This window comes from Pan troglodytes, chromosome 19 (assembly GCF_028858775.2).
Source record: "Pan troglodytes isolate AG18354 chromosome 19, NHGRI_mPanTro3-v2.0_pri, whole genome shotgun sequence".
Taxonomy (NCBI): domain Eukaryota; kingdom Metazoa; phylum Chordata; class Mammalia; order Primates; family Hominidae; genus Pan; species Pan troglodytes.
Genome location: NC_072417.2, coordinates 52,704,823 through 52,724,720, shown reverse-complemented (window position 1 = coordinate 52,724,720; position 19,898 = coordinate 52,704,823). Strand labels below are relative to the sequence as shown.

At 42.3% G+C, this 19,898-nt stretch overlaps 1 protein-coding gene and 1 pseudogene across 26 annotated transcripts in view; both read right to left on the bottom strand.

The window, feature by feature from the left end:
* The window catches only part of SPECC1 (sperm antigen with calponin homology and coiled-coil domains 1), a 310,582-nt gene that overhangs the window by 195,870 nt on the left and 94,814 nt on the right, over nucleotides 1–19,898 (bottom strand). For all 26 annotated transcript variants that reach the window (XR_010152990.1, XM_063798933.1, XM_016930818.3 and 23 more), the window contains one exon: nucleotides 13,567–13,702. Coding sequence is in view for 25 of the 26 variants with exons in the window: in XM_063798933.1 (XP_063655003.1) it covers nucleotides 13,567–13,702 (136 nt within the window). In the remaining variant the exon portion in view is untranslated. The remainder of the gene's footprint in view (nucleotides 1–13,566; nucleotides 13,703–19,898) is intronic.
* Nucleotides 11,043–12,333, bottom strand: LOC134808880 (BTB/POZ domain-containing protein KCTD9-like; annotated as a pseudogene).

The window sequence follows — 19,898 nt, the reverse complement described above, 5'->3', positions numbered from 1 at the left end:
CTCCCCATTCCCTGACATCCCTGGCTCATGGCCCTCCTCCTTCTGTGGCATCCAAGAAACTGACCCACCCACCTTCCGGCCTCTCAACTCCAAAACTCCCAACATCCCCTTCCCTCCACTCTCACCCCAGCAAGCCAACCCATCCATGGTTTTCTTTCAGCCCCTGTTTCCTAATCTGCAAGTCCTGGTACCAATATTTATCTCCCATGGACTTGGACAGTCTACTTAATCTCTTTATGCCTCAGTCTCCTGACCTATAAAATGGGAATGATAATAAGGATACTATTTCATAGGGCTGTAGTAAAGACTAAAGGAGACTATATTCATTGCACACTGAGAACAGTGGTTAGCACATAGTGAGCAAAGAATGCTAGTCACCGGTAATAGTAATTCTACAGCAGGTAAAGATGATGAGGGAAGAAAACAAGTCTCCCTACCTGAGACAAACAGAGTAGCAGAAAAAAGAACTCTGGAGTCGGACCTGGGTTTGAATTTGGGAACACTACCTATCCTGGAGCCTTCGCTTCTTCACATGTCAGATGGGGATAAGAATACTTACCTTCCATGTTAGACGAGTTCCCCTGATAGGAGCCCAGAGTTATTCCCTCCCCATGTCAGAGAGGACAGGTGTCTCAGGTTGGAGCCTCAGGCATTACCTGGTTGTGATGCAGGTAACTGGGAGCATGCAGGGGTCCAGGTATCAGCGAGGACACGGACACGGACAGTTTCTTGGCAGTGAGCCAATCACGACTGCTTGCCCTTACTGATCACCATCTGAGATGTCTGAGATTCTGCAAGCATCAGAGTTTGGCCACAGTAAAACTAGCCCTTCACATTTATTTTGCCTTTTAGAAAACACTGATATCAGTTTAAAATAGTGACATGTCTTTGGATCCCACGTGTGCTATATAAAGAAACATCTAAATGGGCACTTCCATGTCTCGTGGTTTTAAAAATGTTTTAAATGTGGCTACATGAACCTCCTTCTAGCTGACTGCTATCTCCAGAAGAGATCCACGTTCACTCCTCATCCCTTGGGAAGGCCCATCAGATTTCATCTCACTCATCCCACTGCTAACATGAGCAGAAATCTTACCCTACACCAACTTTACAATCCATCAGGAGAATCCAGCAATCCCACTTCCAGGTATATACCCTCAAAAAGTCAAAGCAGTGTCTCAAGGAGATATTTGTACACCTGTGTACAGAGCAGCATTATTCACAATAGCCAAAAGGTAGAAATAGGCCAAGGGTCCTTCAACAGGTGAATGGATAAAGAAGATATGGTATATCCATACAAGGAAATATTATTTAGCCTCAAAAACGAAGGAAATTCTGACACATGCTACAGTGTGGATGTACCTTGAGGATATTATGATGAGTGAAATAAGCCGGTTGCAAAAGGACAAACACTGTGTGATGCCACTCCGATGAGGAACTGAGAGCAGTCAGATTCAGAGACAAAGAACAGAATGGTGCTTGCCGGGAGCTGAGGGAAGGGGAATGGGAAGCGAGTGTTTAATGGGGACAGAGTTTCACTTTGAGAAGATGAAACAGTTCTGGAAATGGAAGGTAGTGATGGTTGTACAACAATGTGAATGAACTTAATGCCACTGAACTGTACACTTAAAAATGATTATGTGTATTTTTCCACAATTCAAAAACCAGGAAAGTTGAGAGCCAGCTGGCTCTCCCCTTCAGAATATATCCAGACGCAGCTGCTGTTCCCCGGTGCCACGGCTGCCAGCCCAGCCCAGGTCACTTCTTTCCTAGACCACAGCCCTAGCCTCCAAGCTGGTCTGCTTACCCCATCTGTCCACTCTCAACAAGCAGCCCAAAGCAGTCCTTTTAAAATGAGGTTGGGTCATATCACTGCTCTGTGCAAAACCTTGCAAAAGTTCCCCAGTGGAGTCAAGAGTAAAAAATCCAAAGTCCTGACAGTGACTCGCAAGCTCCCCCATCTTTCTATCCTCCTCCCCAACTGCTTGTTCACTCTGCTGCGGCCCCACTGGTCTTCCTACCACTCCCTTGACGTGGGGGACATGGGCCAGCCGTCATCTCTGCCTGGAATGTCCACCACTCCAGCTGTTCACCTGGTTTCTCATCTCTCCCACGTCTTGCTCATGTACCTTTATGAAGGCAGGGATGTTTGTCCTGCTCACTCATATAGTCCTTTTGCCTAGAACAGTGCCAGGCACATGGTAGCCACTCAAAGATATTTGTTGAATTAATCAATAAATACAAGCATTGTTTCTAAAGTCAGAAACATTTGTCAGAACCAGAACTTGTAGCAGAGGAGCAGAGGTGGGTGCTTTTGACAAGGCTGCCACCTAGTGGCTGGATTCCTTGACAGCCTTCTGGGGGTTCCACAACCTTTCACTTGACCCTGGGGCAGGCAGGGAGGACCCTGCACACAAGGAACCTCCTCATTCTCTAAAAGCCACACCACTGTGTAACATGAGATATACACAAAGGACACCTCAGGGAGAAAAAGAATAGTAAGAACTGGAATCCAGGCCAGGCACAGTGGCTCATGTCTGTAATCCCAGCACTTTGGGAGGCCAAGGCAGGAGGAACCCAGGAGTTCAAGACCAGCCTGGGCAACATGGCGAGACCCCGGTGGTGTGCACCTGTAGTCCCAGCTACTCGAGAGCTGGGGCAGGAGGATTGCTTGAGCCCAGAAGTTGGAGGCTGCAATGAGCTATGATTGCACCACTGCACTCCAGCCTGGACAACAGAGCAAAACTCCGTCTATAGAAAAAAAAAAAAAAAGAATTCAGAATTCTTTTTTGGAATTCAGATAAGTGAATAATATTAATGAAATAAAACCAATTAGAAAAAGTGGATGTTCCATATGGAAACCTGGGGTGGGCACGGGAGAGAAAAAGTCAAATTGGTTTGACCTTTCCAAAGCCAAGGTTCCTGGTCTAGATAAAATAACCATGCTCTTCCTATGGCTATTGTGAGCATGAATAGAGACAGCAGCTCAGAGAAGCCGGCACAGTGCAGGCAGGTGGCAGGGCTCAAAAACAGAAGCCCCTTTTGTGATTTTTGCTGTGTTCTTGCTATTGTTGGAGCAAACTTTGGCATAGCCCCAGAGAACAGCATAAGGCCTGGAAACCAGAAACTGGAAATAGTCTTGAAAAGAATGAGGAAGCTCATGCCTCCCCATTCAAGCAGTTCCAATACCACCCATGACAGATGGCAAGTTGGCGCCCTAGGCAAGGCTGAGACAATAATAAAATTATTACGACCAAAAGATTACATGATTTCTCCTGGAGTAGATTTCAGGGATTCTCCCTGAGGACAGATCAGCTCCCAGGAAAGGGTGCAATAAAATATAGGCTGACTATAGATTTAATTCTTGTAAGTTCAAAATCACAACACTGTATTAAAATTTCATGACAAAAATCTTTCTCAAAATTAATACAATTGAAATAAAATATAGATAATACCATGCTATGCATCGTAGAAAACTTGTCCCCAAGTCAAAAGTACAAAAACTAAGTCTTGCATGGCATAAAAAGAATTCTGCCCCCTACAAGTCTATTATATAGTTGATTTCCTCTGAACAGAAATTTCCTCTGAAAGGAAATCAACTATATATTGCCAGAAGTCCCCCAATTTCCTTTAATTTTATTCTTTTCCTTCACAGCTAAGCCTATAGAAAATTGGTTTAAGTCCAGTGAACATCTCATTTCTAACACACTAAATAATTTCCATCTTTGTATCAACTGTATTTTTTTTTTTTTTTGAGACTGAGTCTCACTGTGTTGCCCAGGCTCGAGTGCAGTGGCACGATCTCGGCTCACTGCAGCCTCCACCTCCCAGGTTCAAGAGATTCTCCTGCCTCAGCCTCCCAAGTAGCTGGGATTACAGGCACCCGCCACCACACTTGGCTAATTTTTTTGTATTTTTAGTAAAGAAGGGGTTTCGCCATGTTGGCCAGGCTGGTCTCCAAATATCTCAGGTGATCCGCCTGCCTCGGCCTCCCAGAGTGCTGGGATTACAGGCGTAAGCCACCCCACCCGGCAGTACTGAGATTTTAAAACCCAAGCTTATTACTACAGGGTGAGTATCCCTTATCCAAAATGCTCAGGACCATAAGTGTTCTGGATTTCTGGTTTTTTATTTTGGAATATTTGCATTATACTTGCCAGTTTAGCATCTCTAATCCGAAAATCCAAAATCCAAAATGCCCCAGTGAGCATTTCCTTTGAGCATCATGTCAGTGCTCAAAAAACATTTCAGATTTTGAAGCATTTGGGATTTTGAATTTTTGGATTTGGGATGTTCAGCCTGTACAACTAGTTGCTGTAGTCCCAACCAGCACTTTCATTTTCCTGGTTTTCACGCATGTAAAATAGACAAAATGCAATCAAATACTGAAATGATTACCGAAACAATACTATACAACTGCAGAGGTGGTAACACCTGCAACAGAGAGGCACTGCATACCACTGCTCCTAACGGTCTGTCCTAATAGACTGGTATTCACCTATTCCAAATGAGGCAGTCTGGGGACAGCATGACAACGTACAAAAGTATCAGCTGTCCAAAGGTGCTACAAAAATGTTGAGGACTACTGACATTTAAAAATAAAAGCTCTCAGCTGGGTGTGGTGGCTCACGCCTGTAATCCCAGCACTTTGGGAGGCTGAGGCAGGTGGATCACCTGAGGTTGGGAGTTCAAGACCAGCCTGACCAACATGGAGAAACCCGATCTCTACTAAAAGTACAACATTAGCTGGGCGTGGTGGCGCAAGCCTGTAATCCCAGCTACTCAGGAGGCTGAGGCAGGAGAATCACTTGAACTCAGGAGGCGGAGGTTGTAGAGCGCCATTGCACTCCAGCCTGGGCAACAAGAGTGAAACTCCGTCTCAAAAAATAAAATAAATTAAAAAAAATAAAAGCTTCAGAAACAAAATGTAATTTTCAAATTCAACCCTATTAAGTCAAATAATTTAATTTCACTTAAATGAAGTAACTGACAAACAATTTGTATAACTAGGAGAATAATAACTGTCACTTACTTTTCATTACAGTCTATATAAATTATTCACAGACCTTTTTCCCAACATCACTGTATAGTAGATATGTAGCTATTTCCTTCCTTTGACAAATAAAGGATGCCAATGCCCCTTGGGGCATGGGAACTTGTCTACTTTAGGAGCCAATATGAAACCAAGGTCTTTTCCTAGAATCCTGTGCAAAGGAGCAGATGCTATAAGCAAACAATAAAAAAAAATCCACCAACAAATGGCTAAAGAACACTACAAAAGGCAAGTAGAAGAGGAAGGATTTTGTGAAGGCAAAAAAAAGTTTAGTTTATATTTATATTATCTAAATTTATGTTGTATTTACCTTGTTTTTAATTTTGTATAGCAATGTATGCATATGTTTAAAATGTTCAAACAGCACAGGAAAATCTAAAATGAAAAAATTTTCCTCTGCCACTATCAATTCTGCTAACTCTCCTCAAAGATAATCATTCTGACATCCTTCCAGGAAAAAAAAGTTGATTTTAATAATTAATATATACTTCTAAAACCAAAACCAAATTAAGGTTATACCATATGCACCATATTATTTTCCCCACTTAGTAATGTATATTGGAAATCTTTCCCTATCAGTACACACAAATCTACTGTATTCATTTTCATGCCTGTATACTATTCTACTGCACCAAAATCACATTGTTCAACCAGCCCTGTATGAATACATACTTAGGTTGTTTCCCATATTATACTATTATAAATAATCATGCAACTGAACTTGCTCATACATGTTGGCATCCTTTTCCAAGAATATCAGTAACCGTTAAGTGCTAAATAATAGAAATGCTTGGTGAAAGATTAAATTAATATTTAGATAGATATTACCAAATTGTCCTTGTGCATCAACCATATGTGGCTTCCTTACACCCTTAATGACACCAGAAATGATAAACTGTTTTAATTTTTGCTAATGTATTAGCGGAAATTATATATCTAATTGTTGTTTTGCTTTATTTATTTATTTATTATTTATTTATTGTGAGACAGGGTCTCACTGTTGCCCAGGCCGGAGTGCAGTGGCATGATTCCAGTTCACTGCAACCTTCACTTCCCAGGTTCAAGTGATCCTCCCACCTCTGTCTCCCAACTAGCTGGGACTACAGGCGCACGCTTCCATGCTTGGCTAATTTTTGTATGTTTTGTACAGATGGGGTTTCACCATTTTGCCCAGATTGGTCTCGAACTCCTGGGCTCAAGCAATCTGCCCGCCTCAGCCTCCCAAAGTGCTAGGATTACAGGCATGAGCCACCGCACCCAGCCTTGCTTTACATTTCTTAAGTAAGGCTTAGTATCTTTCCACTAGCCATCTGTATTTTTCATGGGTGCTATATATATTTCTATTATATTATTTTTCCTTTTCTTTTTTTTTTTTTTTTTGAGACAATCATCCCACCTCAGCCTCCCAAGCAGCTGGGACTACAGGCACGCACCCAGCTAATTTTTATTTATTTATTTTTGTAGAGATGAGGTCTCACTATGTTGCCCAGGCTGGTCTTCAACTCCTGGGCTCAAGCAATCCTCCCACTTTGGCCTCCCAAATTGCTGGGATTATAGGCATGAGCCACCACATCTGGCCTATTTTTCTTTTTCTTATTGATTTGTATAAACTGTTTGTAAATAAGCATTTTGTTACATGTATTGCAAATAATTTCTTCTTTTTGCAAAGAAGTTTCTTATATTTATGTAAGTACATTTTTCATCTTTTCCTTTATGGCTTCTGTGTCTGTTCCTACTTAGAAAGGTTCTTCCAAGGCCAAGACTACAAATTAATTCTCTGATGCTTTCTCTTTGTAGTTTTGCAGTTTCATTTTTTAATATTTAAATCTTTAATCCTCCTAGAATTTATTTTGATGGGAGGAATGAGATAGGGATCCAGCTTTATTCCTTCCTAAATACTTACTCGGTCACATTTTTGAGTGAATTATCCACCGTGATATGAAATGCCACCTTTCCCCTGTACTAAATCTTCCAGTGTATTCTGCACTTTGTCCACTGTTCCACTGAGCTGCCTAGCACCTCTTCAGTTCCAGAATGCCTAAGGTTAATCCCCTGATTACTATTGTCAGAATTTTCCTGGTTACTCTAGAATATTTATTCTGCTAGGTCAGCATTTCTCAGCAGCAGTACTGTTGACATTTTTGGGCAGGACACTCTCCACTGCAGGGACAGTCCTGCGCATCCTAGGATGTTTAGTATCTCTGGCTTCTACCCACTAGATGGCAGTAGCAGCCCCGAGTCATGACAGCCAAAAAAAAAAAAAAATGTCTCCAGACACTGCCAATTGTTCCCTGGGTTGGAACTCGGGGACAAAATCGTCCCCCATTGAGAACAACGGGTTTTAGATAAATTCCAGTTATTTTATTCATGTTTCCACTCCCAAATTCCCACTGAATCAAGATGAAAAGGAATTCTTAGAATAATTCAGACATCCTTATTACATTTTATATGTCGTACTAAGTTTAATCTTAATTCTATTTAATCTTCCTAGCTAAGAATCACATATATGCTTTCACTTATTTATGTCTTCTTTGAAGGACATAAGACTTCTCCTTCAAAAGAGTTTTAAGATTTTATTTATAGATGCTCACACTATTTATTTCTAAATATTTTGCCCTTTCATTCCTTTATAAATAGAACTGTTTCTTACATTATCTTTTCTAGTCACTGGTAAGAAAGCTATTGATGGCCGGGCGTGGTGGCTCATGCCTGTAATCCCAGCACTTTGGGAGGCCAAGGTGGGTAGATCATGAGGTCAGGAGATTGAGACCATCCTGGCTAACATGGTGAAACCCCATCTCTACTAAAAATACAAAAAATTAGCTGGGCATGGTGGCGGGCACCTGTAGTCCCAAGCTACTCGGGAGGCTGAGGCAGGAGAATGGCGTGAAACTGGGAGGCAGAGCTTGCAGTGAGCCAAGATCGCGCCACTGCACTCCAGCCTGGGCAACAGACCGAGACTCCATCTCAAAAAAATAAATAAATAAAATAAATAAAAAAGAAAGCTATTGATATATTATAGTCTACAACTAGCCACATACAGAACTCTTATTGTCTCTAATAGAATTTCAGAAAATTCTAAGACAATTTTTAGGAAATTCAAAGCATACAATGTTATTATCTGATTACAATCATCATTTTGTTCCCTCATTTCCAATATTTATGTACTTCTACATCTCTCTTATCTTACTGCCTTGGTTAGTATCTACCGAAAATTTTAGATGACTGGTGACAGTAAGCAACCTTGAATTATCTTTGACTTTAACGGGAATCGCTGGCTTTTGTTTGTGACACATACACATCATTAAAGAAGTCTCTGCACATGTATAGTCTATCAAGAGTTTGTTGTTAGAAAGATTGTTAATTGTGTCAAATGTATGTTCTGTATCTATAGAGATAACTGTACAGTTTTTCTTCTTTGGCCTGTTAATATGGTATGATAGATTATATTCCAAAATTTCTTAATATTCATCCATTCTTGGGTGGCATAAATTCACTTAGTTGTGATGTACACTACTGTTCTTTTAATTTATTGTTGAATCCCATGTGCTAATATTTTGATCTCAAAATTTTTTTATTTTTATTTATTTATTTATTTATTTGAGACAGAGTCTTGCTTTGTCACTCAGGCTGGAGTGTAGTTGCACGATCTCGGCTCACTGCAACCTCCACCTCCCGGGTTCAAGTGATTCTCCTGCCTCAGCCTCCTGAGTAGCTGGGATTACAGGCACCCGCCACCGCGCCCAGCTAATGTTTGTATTTTTAGTAGAGATGGGTTTTCACCATGTTGGCCAGGCTAGTCTTGATCTCCTGACCTCATGATCCACCCACCTTGGCCTCCCAAAGTGCTGGGATTACAGGTGTGAGCCACCGCGCCCGGCTGATCTCAAATTTTTATATTAATATTTGATCATGGGATCAGTCTTTTTTTTTCCTTTTCCACACTTTATATCATTTATTAATGCAGTATACATTAGATCTAAAATCTGCAGTTTCTAAACACACCATGTTATATCTTTCAGATCCTTCTGCAGTTTTAGGTTATTTCTACAGAGGTACCTTTAAGTGAGTGAATAACACATTCTATAATTCCTGAAAATATAGTACAGAGTGAAATGATTTAAATATAATTTAGGCAAATGTTGATTATGAAAATAGATAATCTCTCAATACAATACTTCTCTGTCTTGGTAAAAATAATAAAGCAAAGAAAATAATTCATTTCTGAAGTTGCTTTCCTTCACTTGTAAAGGTCTGATCTCCTCCCACTATGCAGCATATGTGCCCTTTACTGTCAAAGAAAGCTTTGCATATGTAGATATAGAAGAATAGACTACATAAATACTAAAGATGAGTCATTCTCCCAAAGGAGACAAAAGTGGTTTTCAATGATTCCTTGCCTCATGTTGATGAGTCTGTAGAATTCAGAACCCTGTGGACACAGCTAACATCCCTGCTCTTGGGGTAGATGTAAGGACACCAGGTCATTGGTAGGGAGGTACAGGTCCTTCCTCTACTGTTGCAGAGAGAAAATGACTCAAGAAAAACGGGCTAAATTTCATTAAAAAACAAAAACAAAAACAAAAAAAACAGGCTGGGCGCCATGACTCACGCCTGTAATCTCAGCACTTTGGGAGGCCAAGGCAGGTGGATCATGAGGTCAGTAGATCAAGACCATCCTGGCTAACATGGTGAAACCCTGTCTCTACTAAAAATACAAAAATTAGCTGGGCATGGTGGTGTGCACCTGTAGTCCCAGCTACTCGGGAGGCTGAGGCAGGAGAATCGCTTGAACCCAGGAGGCGGAGGTTGCAGTGAGCCAAGATTGCGCCACTGCGCTCCAGCCTGGTGACAGACTGATACTCTGTCTCAAAAAAACAAAAACAAAAACAAAAAGTAAAAAATGTAAGTAAAAGAATCATAGGTGCTGACTGATTGGTGTTACATCTTGGATCAGCCAAATGCCTTTATTTTTACTTTCTTTATATATACTTTTTTGGTGGCTGTAATCAAATATATGTTTAAAATTCCTCATTCCCCACTGTAGGGTTCTAGCAGCAATTATATTACATTGCCTTTTAACAGGCAACTCTACCATATTCATTCATATTGTGTAAGCTTTGATTGCAGTAGATCTGGATTTAATATCTATTTCTAAGATGGCCCTATGTAAAACTATTTGGTATTTGAATTAAATGAATATTAATGACGCACCTTGGTTTTTTGGTTTTGAAGTATCTTCCCATGCTTGTGCTGATTGTATGAGAAAACTAGGCTAATAGTGTGAATAGACAGAATTGCTTGGTCTGGTGTTGAGTGGAACTTGCCTAGAATGACATTCTGAGAAATGCTCATTTGTAAGTGTTGTAGTGATAGGTAAGTTCTTCCTCCATCCGGAGTTCCACTGTACCTTTGGAATGACAGTGATGTACAACGATGTCTTTCTTTCCACTCTGTCTCAATCAGTAAGAACTGGATATTACTGTAATTTAGCTACTGTTTTGTTCTAAAAAGTAAACATCATAAAAATGAACCTGAAGAGTCTTAGGGAGTCTGATCTTACCATATTCATATGCTGTGACAAGTATTTAAAGGAGGAGGCATCACTAAAGCTATTTATAAACAACCTTTTCCAAGTTTTCATAAAGTTTTTACAATTTAAATATCCATACTGCATCTAGTATTCAATAAATATAAATTGCATATGTTGTGCTTTCCATAAATTAAAATCCTCAAATGCATCTCAAACCAAGATGGTATTTCCACATCATGCCTATTTAAAAGCAAATGTAATAGATACTACTCCTGGTCATAAAACCAGGTAAACCCCCCTACCCTGTTCAAAAGGCAGCAATATCTAGTTTCCCTATATCTATTAAATGAGTGCTTTTCTGTTAAAAATCAGAACATGGAAAAAAAAGTCAATTTTTTCCCTTATGCACCACTGAGAACAAGCATAATCCTCTAAGTTTTTTTTTTTAACTTCCTTACAGTGTTATTTCTTCTAGACAACTGAGCGGGTGGAGAAAGAAAAGTGATAAGGAAAACATTTTCATCTTGTACATCTTCCTCCAGCCCCTAAAATTCTCATCTAACACTTTGTGACATGTGTAGTGGTGTTAGCATCTCTTCAAATCTAGCTCCCTTCATGTTGGACCCTCTCAGGTTGGCTTCTTGAAGATCACACCCAGACAGATCACAGTTCTCTAAATCAGTTCCTGCTAGAGTTGCTCCTCTGAGGTTACAGTTCTTCAACTTTGCATTTTTTAAGGTAGTCACTCTCAGGTTAATTCCTGTTATCTGACTTCCTTCCATATCCACACCTTTCAGGTTAGCACCTTCTAAATTGGCTTTAAGACCAGAAGGATCCTCAAAATTACACAGTTTCAGGGATGCTCCTTCTACATTAGAACAGAGTGTCTTGACTCCCTGGAGATTTGCACAGTCAAGCACTGATCCAGAGAGATCAGCTTGTTTAAGATTTGCACAGCAAAGATTTGCATGTGCAAGACTGCAGTGGCTTAAACTGGCCATTTTGAAGTTAATGTTTCAAAGGTCCAAATGAGAAAGATCAGCACCACTGAAGTTCAAACCTTGGCATCGCAGTTCTGACTTGATTGAAGTTGCCAGCAAAAATCAGACAAATTCCTTTCAGGATATTGGTGAATGATCCTCCGGTGGTTTAGAATTCTTTATTGCCATTTCTAGGTGTTCAATCAATGAGTCAATACCAAAAAATCTTGCTTCTTCTAACATATCCAATAAATTAAAGCCATCATGTACAATAAGCTGTCCATGATGCAAGTAGTTCAAAATGGGTTCAAAGTACTCAGGACTTCGGTCAATTAAGAAAGCTCCTCTGTGATCTTGCTTATTTCCCAGACATCTTTGTCCTTAAACATGTGGGCCAGCATACTATCAGGTTCTTTATTCACTAAAGTGCTCTGTGTGGTTGTAAAGTACCGCCCTCCAGCATTTAATGTTAGCCAGTCTATGTGGAATCCTGACAATCCCTCAGGTGGTTTAGAATCTGTCAGGATCAATAAATGGCTTTCCTTCACACACAAACAAAACATCATCATCCCTGATCAAAGCAATATCATCAATCAGTCCACCTTTGCCATTATACACACTGGTGGCTTTTATGCCAAGTTTACCACTGGCCACAGAAAGCAAATCAGATAAAGTTCCACATACAGCAACCACCTTTCCGTTCTTGGGGCTGCCGTTCAGGAACAGGGCCACCCACCTCATCGCGCTGCCCCCCACTGGGTCCTGAGTGAGCCACCACCCTCCCACCCGATCCTCCTCCCACCTTTTTCTCCTTCCGCCCTTCCCCTCCCTCCACCCACTGGGATTCGCCTCCTTTCGCCACCTTCCTGCTTTTGGGGACACACCACACACACGCAATTTGTCCCACACCCGGGACTCAGCTGGTCCTCATTCCCACCCTGCCCCTAGGCTCCTCCCAGTCTGTCTTTTTTTGAGTGGGGCTTTATTAACTTTTGGAATCACTGTTAGGCTGGCTTGATAAAAATAAATGGTACTTTTGTTTATTGTATTTTAAAAACCAAGTGTGTGTGTATGTTTAATACAATATCAGTATTTACAATGGTAAAGCCATGATATAGAAAAACCAGGCCACTCCCCTTATATCCAAGAAAAGAATACCTTGTATGGTTTTCACAGATTCAACTTTTTAAAAACCGATAAATTAAAATATACCTTTTGAGATCTAGCCTGAATGTGACTTTTACGAAAAGAGCACAAAAATTGTAAGTGCCCCTTCAACACATTAAAAATTAATAACGATGTATTTCCGTTATTTTTCCCGTCTTAGACAATTTAGCAATACACTGAGGGCTGCAATGTAAGAGTTAGGCCATGAAAGCTTAGAGTTATTATCTATACACACAAAGAGAAAATTAAATAAATTCTTTGATATTTCATGTTTCACATGCTCTGAACTCAAATATAATGATTGAAAAACCCTTTTCTGATTCTTAAAAAATGAGTAACACTGAGAAGGTTCACAGCTTCCTGTTGCCATTGCCGTCCAAGCCACTCTGAGCAGCCTTCCACAGCTGCTGGGCGAGGCTCTTCCCAGCTTTCCATAGGGTTCAGTACAAATATTAGACACCCACCTTCGCAAGGGATCGACAGGGTTCATTCATTCCTCTAATGCATTCTGTATCAAGACAGCCCCAGAACATATGCCACCCTGCTTGGATGTCAGAAGGATTTCACACGTGCATGGTGACAAATGGACCTCCAAAGGGACCAAAGAAACCACAGCATGCCCAGTTACCTTTTGCTTCTCATCGGTCTCCCCACTCTATAGATGTAAACTCCCTGTGGGCAGCGACATCGTCTGCCTAAAACAGTTCCGGCCCAGGGTAAGTGGTCAAGAAATATTTCACGAGGGAAGGAATGGATGGGTCATGGGTCACTGAAGTGCTTCCATGCGGCCAGGACTGATGGCCTGCCGAGCCCACCTGCCCGGTCCCTCCTACCTGTGCCGCTCCTCAGGCGGCTCTCCGTGAGCTCCGAGATGGCTCCGGCAGTGGCAGTCTTCTTCAGGCGAACCACCCCCGATGCAGCGGTACTTCCTGGCTTGTTGAGCGTGTCCTCACTGCTGGCTCTCTTGAGCTGAGAGAGTTGGAGGGAAAGAGAGAGGATGAAGAGGTGGTTTTCAGGAAGGAGCGCTATAAACAAGCAGAGCATGGGAGCTGGGCTATGTGCCCAGCAGTCAAGATACAATAACAGTACTTTGAGTAGCATGATAGAGTGAAGTGAAAAAATGCAAAGCTACACAAACCTGTTTCTGTCATAACAGATCCGAGTATGATCTCCCATGACTGTTTCAAAGAGCAGTGTCTAAGACTGTGCGTGAAGAATACCATCAGGTCACACTTCAAGTAATGAGCCTAAAAAAATGTGGCTGGGCACAGTGACTCACGACTGTAGTCCCAGAACTTTGGGAGGCTGAGGTGGGAGGACTGCTGGAGCTCAGGAGTTCAAGACCAGCCTGGGCAACAGTGAGACTCTGTCTCACTAATATTTTTTTTTAATTAGCTGGGCATGGTGACACCCAGGAGGCTGAGGTGAGAGGATTGCTTGAGCCCAGAAGTTCAAGGTTGCAGTAAGCTATGATTGTGCCATTGTACTCCAGCCTGGGTGACAAAGTGAAACCTCGTCTCTAAACAAAAATTTTAAATAAAAAATAAATCTGCTCTCCTGGTGGGGGAAAAAAAGAATGGGAACCAATGAAAAAAGAACTGGGAGATGCACAAAAGGCAGGGTAGGGCAATGCAAAAGAAATTCCAGGACAACAAAAAAGGCTCATGACATAGGCCAGGAGGAGGTGGAGGGAGAGAAACAATCTGAGTATCTGCTGTGGCCTCACCACCAAGCATTCTGTAGATGATCTCACACAGAAAATGTGTTCAAAGGTGAGAAAGGAAATCTTGGAGGCTGGAAGACAGAAAAAAGCAGCGCCCTCTGTTCTGGCTTTGCTTTCTTCCCTGTCATGGGACAAACATTTGCTAAAAGGTGCTGAAGTCTAAGAAAGGAGACTCTTAAGTGATCCACACTTCAGGCCCAGATAGATTACATTCAACGTTAATGAGAAAAAACCACAACTAAATTCTCTCAACCACTGTTGGGTCTTCATGAAAGAAGGCTCTGTAGAGGAACGGTGCCGGAAGACTGGAGAAGGCAGCTGCCCAAAGCCGTCTAATGTATCTGACATCCAGAGCACACAGTAAGGAAAAGCCCTTAAATCAATGTCGACATGCAGTGGGCGAGCCCCGCCCATCACACAGGCTGAAGGGAAAAGCCCTGCTCCATCCTACTCCACTGGCTTTGGGGTCATTTACTGAGAGTTAGAAGTTTAAATATTTGCATAATTTTTTAAAGTTTCCATCTTTGCATCATTTAAATTTCAGGGTGTAACCATCCTCACCCCACCATAGTTTGAAAGTGAATAAACACCAATACCAAGTGTTGGTGAGGCTGTGAAGCAACTGGAACACTCATGCCCTGTGAGTGGAAGTGTAAACTGGCATAACTGCTTTGGAAAGTGGCAGTATCTACTAACGCTAAGGCTGGAAAATAGAAGAAAGCAACACCCTCTGCTCTTGCTTTGCTTTCTTCCCTGTCATGAAAGGGGTAGGACAAACATTTGCTGAAAGGCAGTAAGTCGAAGAAGGGAGACTCCTAAGTGAGCACAGCACAGTTCCCTGTGACTCAGCAATCCCATTCCTAGATCCGCACCCAAGAGAAGCAAGTACATAGGTCCCTCAAAAGAATGTTCATAGCACCTTTTTTTATAGCAGCCCAAAACTAGGACAACCCAAATGTCCTTCAACAGAAAGGATAAATGCAATGAGAACTACACAGCAAATAGGAAAAAAATGAATTACTGATATACTAATAAATGGGTGGCTGTCCCAGGTATTATGCTAAGTGAAAGAAGCAGACACAAAAGAGTATATACTGCCTGATTCCACTTGTATTAAGTTTAAAAGCTGCACAATCAAATGATGGTAATATAAGTCAGAATAGTGGTTACCTCTCGGGGAGTTACAACCAAAAAGAAACCTTCTGGGGTGCTGGAACGTTCAACATATTGACAGGGTGGTGGTTACACAAGTGTAAACAAATATAAACATGCAATGAGCTTTATAGCTAAGATTAAGATTAGTGTACTTTGTGGATTTTATGGTAAATATGCTGTGCTTCATTAAAACAGAAAAAGAAAATTGGAGTGAAGGAAGTTTGCAATTTAGGCAAAGTCCTAGTTCCACTCCTGCAAATACTAGCCTTCTGGGTTTTTTTTTTCCTTTTTTTGGTAATTTTTAAAACTTTACCGTGCTAAAATAAGCATAATATAAAATTCACCATTTTAAGTGCACAATTCAGTGGTATTAAATACATTCACCATGTTGTACAACCATCACCACCATCCATCTCCAGAAATTTTTACCATCACAAATAAAGTCTACTCATTAAACAGTAACTCGCCATTGCCTTTTAACAAGAGGGATGACGGTAGAAGTCTTTTTATTTTTTCAGAGACAAGGTCTTGCTCTGTTACACAGGCAGGAGTGCAGTAGTTCAAACATGGCTCATTGCAGCCTTGAATTCCTGGGCTTTCCTGCCTCAGCCTCCCAAGTAGCTAGGACTACAGGTGCACAACACTACGCCTGGCTAATTTTTTAAAAATACTTTTGTAGAGGTGGGATCACATGGTCGAGCGCAGTGGCTCATGCCTATAATCCTAGCACTTTGGGAGGCCAAGACGGGCAGATCACCTGAGGTCAGGAGTTTGAGACAAGCCTTGTCAACATGGTGAAACCCCATCTCTACTAAAAATACAAAAATTAGCCAGGTGAGTTTGAGATGAGCCTGGTCAACATGGTGAAACCCCATCTCTGCTAAGAATACAAAAATTAGCCAGGTGTGGTGACACATGCCTGTAATCCCAGGTACTCGGGAGGCTGAGGCAGGAGAATCGCTTGAACCCAGGAGGTGGAGGTTACAGTGAGCCGAGATCGCGCCACTGCACTCTAGACTGGCAAACAGTCTATCCATCTCAAAAAAAAAAAAAAAAAAAAGAAAAAAGAAAAGAAAAGAAGAGACAGGATCTCACTATGTTGCCCAGGCTGGTCTTGAACTCCTGGCCTCAAGCAATCCTCCATCTCAGCCTCCCAAATGCTGGTATTATCGGTATGAGCCACCACTCCCAGCCTGATGGTGGATGTCTTCATATTAGCCATGCAATCTTGGTCAAGATTTCAAAACAAATTATTAACTTTAAAAACAAATAATTCACATTAAAAGGATGATTTGTGTGCAACTCCAGTTACTAGATGTCAGCATAATCACATTTTCTTTTGTTTTTCTTTTTTTTTTTTTTTCTTTTTTTTTTTTGAGACACGAGTCTCACTCTGTCGCCCAGGCTGGAGTGCCGTGATGCAATCTCGGCTCACTGCAACCTCTGCCTTCCTGATTCTCATCCTCCCAAGTAGTAGTTGGGGCTACAGGCGTGTGCCTCCACACCTGGCTGATTTTTGTATTTTTAGTAGAGACGGGGTTTCATCATGTTGCCCAGGCTGGTCTCAAACTCCTGATCTCGGGTGATCCACCTGCCTCAGCCTCCCAAAGTGCTAGGATTACAGGCGTGGGCCACCACGCCCGGCCCACGACCACATTTTCTGAACAACAGCACAGTCCCCTAATTTAGCAACTGGACTGTATTAGTCTGTTCTCATGCTGCTAATAAAGACATACCCAAGACTGGGTAATTTACAAAGGAAAGAGGTTTAGTTGACTCACAGTTCCACATGGCTAGGGAGGCCTCACAATCATGGTGGAAAGCAAAGGAGGAGCAAAGTCACATCTCACTATGCTCTTGGTAGGCAAGAGAGAGCATGTGCAGGGGAACTCCCCTTTATAAAACCATCAGACCTCCTGAGACTTATTCACTATCATGAGAACAGCAGGATTCAATTACCTCCCACCAGATCCCTCCTGTGACATGTGGGGATTATGGGAGCTAAAATTCAACATGAATTTTGGTTGGGGACACAGCCAAACCATATCATGGACCAAACATGACACTTGAGTTAATCCAGAAGTTACACTACTGCCCTTCTTAGAGGAACTCTGTAATGGTCTTTCCACTTCCCATCTCAGAGTAAAAAGCAACCCTTCACTCAAGCTCTCCAACCTCTCAAACCATCCATCAGGTCACCTGTATAATACATGTTTAATATGAAATGACCATAGTCTATAATGTTGGCAGCTTTTTCTCAATAGAGAAAAACTATTACTCACTCTTCCAAGAAGCACACTCAGGTGCCTCCCTGGTCCCCAAATGAAAATCAATTCTGGTTTGAAACTTTGAAAACTCCCTAGATGACTTCTCAAATGAAAAAGGGAAATCACAGTGGTTAAGGGAATTCTTAACGCAATAACGCAAGCCATACACGGTGGATTCTGCTTTTCCCCTATCTGATTCTCTGACATTTCTAAAATCTGCAAGTCTGACTCAAAGTACAGAATTTTCAAACTCTACAGCAAAGGCCAAGAGAGGAAGGGCTCTCTGAAACCCAGAATAAACCAGGAAATCCAACAAATGAGAGCACTCCTACTGGGAACAGAAGTGAAACCCCCTCGGAGATCCCACCACAGCCTCCATCCCCAGCCACCACCCCAGAGCAGCAGAGGTAGAGCTTGCCCTGACCCCTTCCATAAGGGGTTGGTTCCTGGGACTCAAGGTCTTGGTGAGATGACAGCTGGAGGCAACACAAGACAGCAGTGGGCAAGCAGTGGGAGTTTTGCCTTTGAGGCACTGCAAGAGGACCTGGCATGGTAACATAGGTGGCGCCAGTCATGATAAGAACAGGGGTGAAGCAGTAGCAGTGACCGGGGGGAAAGCACAGGTAGCTGCAGCACCACGCTCAGGGCTGGAGGGTCTCTGGTGGGGAGTCAGCAGTAAGTGCTGCATGGCAGAGTTTGTTTTTGTTTTCAAGGGTGGGGAGGGAGTGGGACATGCAAAAGAAGACTTGGGATCTGGGATCTCTATATAGGAGGTTCCCCGCAATCACACAGGAAGGAGGCAGCCCAGGGAGTGGTGAAGGGAGCAGCGCTCCTTCTTCTTACCTATATGATCCAGGTACTGATGCTGCAGTTCCTCAATTCTAAAATGGAGAAAACATTTGAAGGCCAAGGCAAGACAATCACTTGAGGTCAGGAGTTCAAGACCAGCCTGAGCAACATAGTAAGACTCCATTTCTACAAATAATCTTTTTTAAAAATTAGTGGGGTGTGGCACTGCGTGCCTGTAGTCCTAGCTACTCAGGAGGCTGAGGTGGGAGGATCGCTGGAGTTCGAGGCTGCAGGGAGCCATGATTGCACCACTGCACTCCAGTATGGGCAACAGAGCAAAACCCTGTCTCCCGCCCCACTACCAAAAAAAAAGAGAAAGCAATTGGTGTATCTCTAGAGTTGTGCCCTTAGTTAAAAATTTAAAGCATTTTATTAAGAACATAAATGTTGGAGGCTCTCATCATCTTCAACATCATCATTGCAGCTGTTTTCCTAGTGGCTCTCCATGGTGGTTCTCCAGGCTGGCAGCAACAGAAGCATCTTTAGATTTACAAACAAAATCTAAATCCTCCTTTGGAAGGAGGGCATGAAGTGCCATGCTGTATTAGGAATCGGGCAACCTGTGAGCCATGGAGCCCTGGGAAAGTTTGGATCTGGTGGCTCAGTCTCCTCACCTCCAAAAGAGAATTTTTTTTTCTTTTTCTTTTTTTTTTTTTTTGAGACAGTCTCACTCTTTCACCCAAGCTGGAGTGCAGTGGCGCAATCTAGGCTCACTGCAACCTCCGCCTCCCAGATTTCAACGATTCTCCTGTCTCAGCCTCCCAAGAAGCTGGGATTACAGGCACGTGCCCCCACACCCAGCTAATTTTTGTATTTTTAGTAGAGATGGGATTTCACCATGTTGGCCAGGCTGGTCTCAAACTCCTGACCTCAGGTGATCCACCTGCCTCGGCCTCCCAAAGTGGCAGGATTACAGGCATGAGCCACCGTGCCTGGCCACAAAAGAGAAGAATTTGAATCACCTAAGATCCTTCTCCCTGTTTATGTCCTCATTGCTATGAGACTGCATATGCTTATTAGGCTTAAAGAATTTATTGATCAGTGTCACTGCATTTTGTGCACATGTACTCAGAGCACAAATAGCAGAGAATACAAAAATACCCCACACTGTCTGGGCTGATTAGTTGAAGAAGGAATGTGCTGATGCCTTCATGATCCTGCACTGACTGTA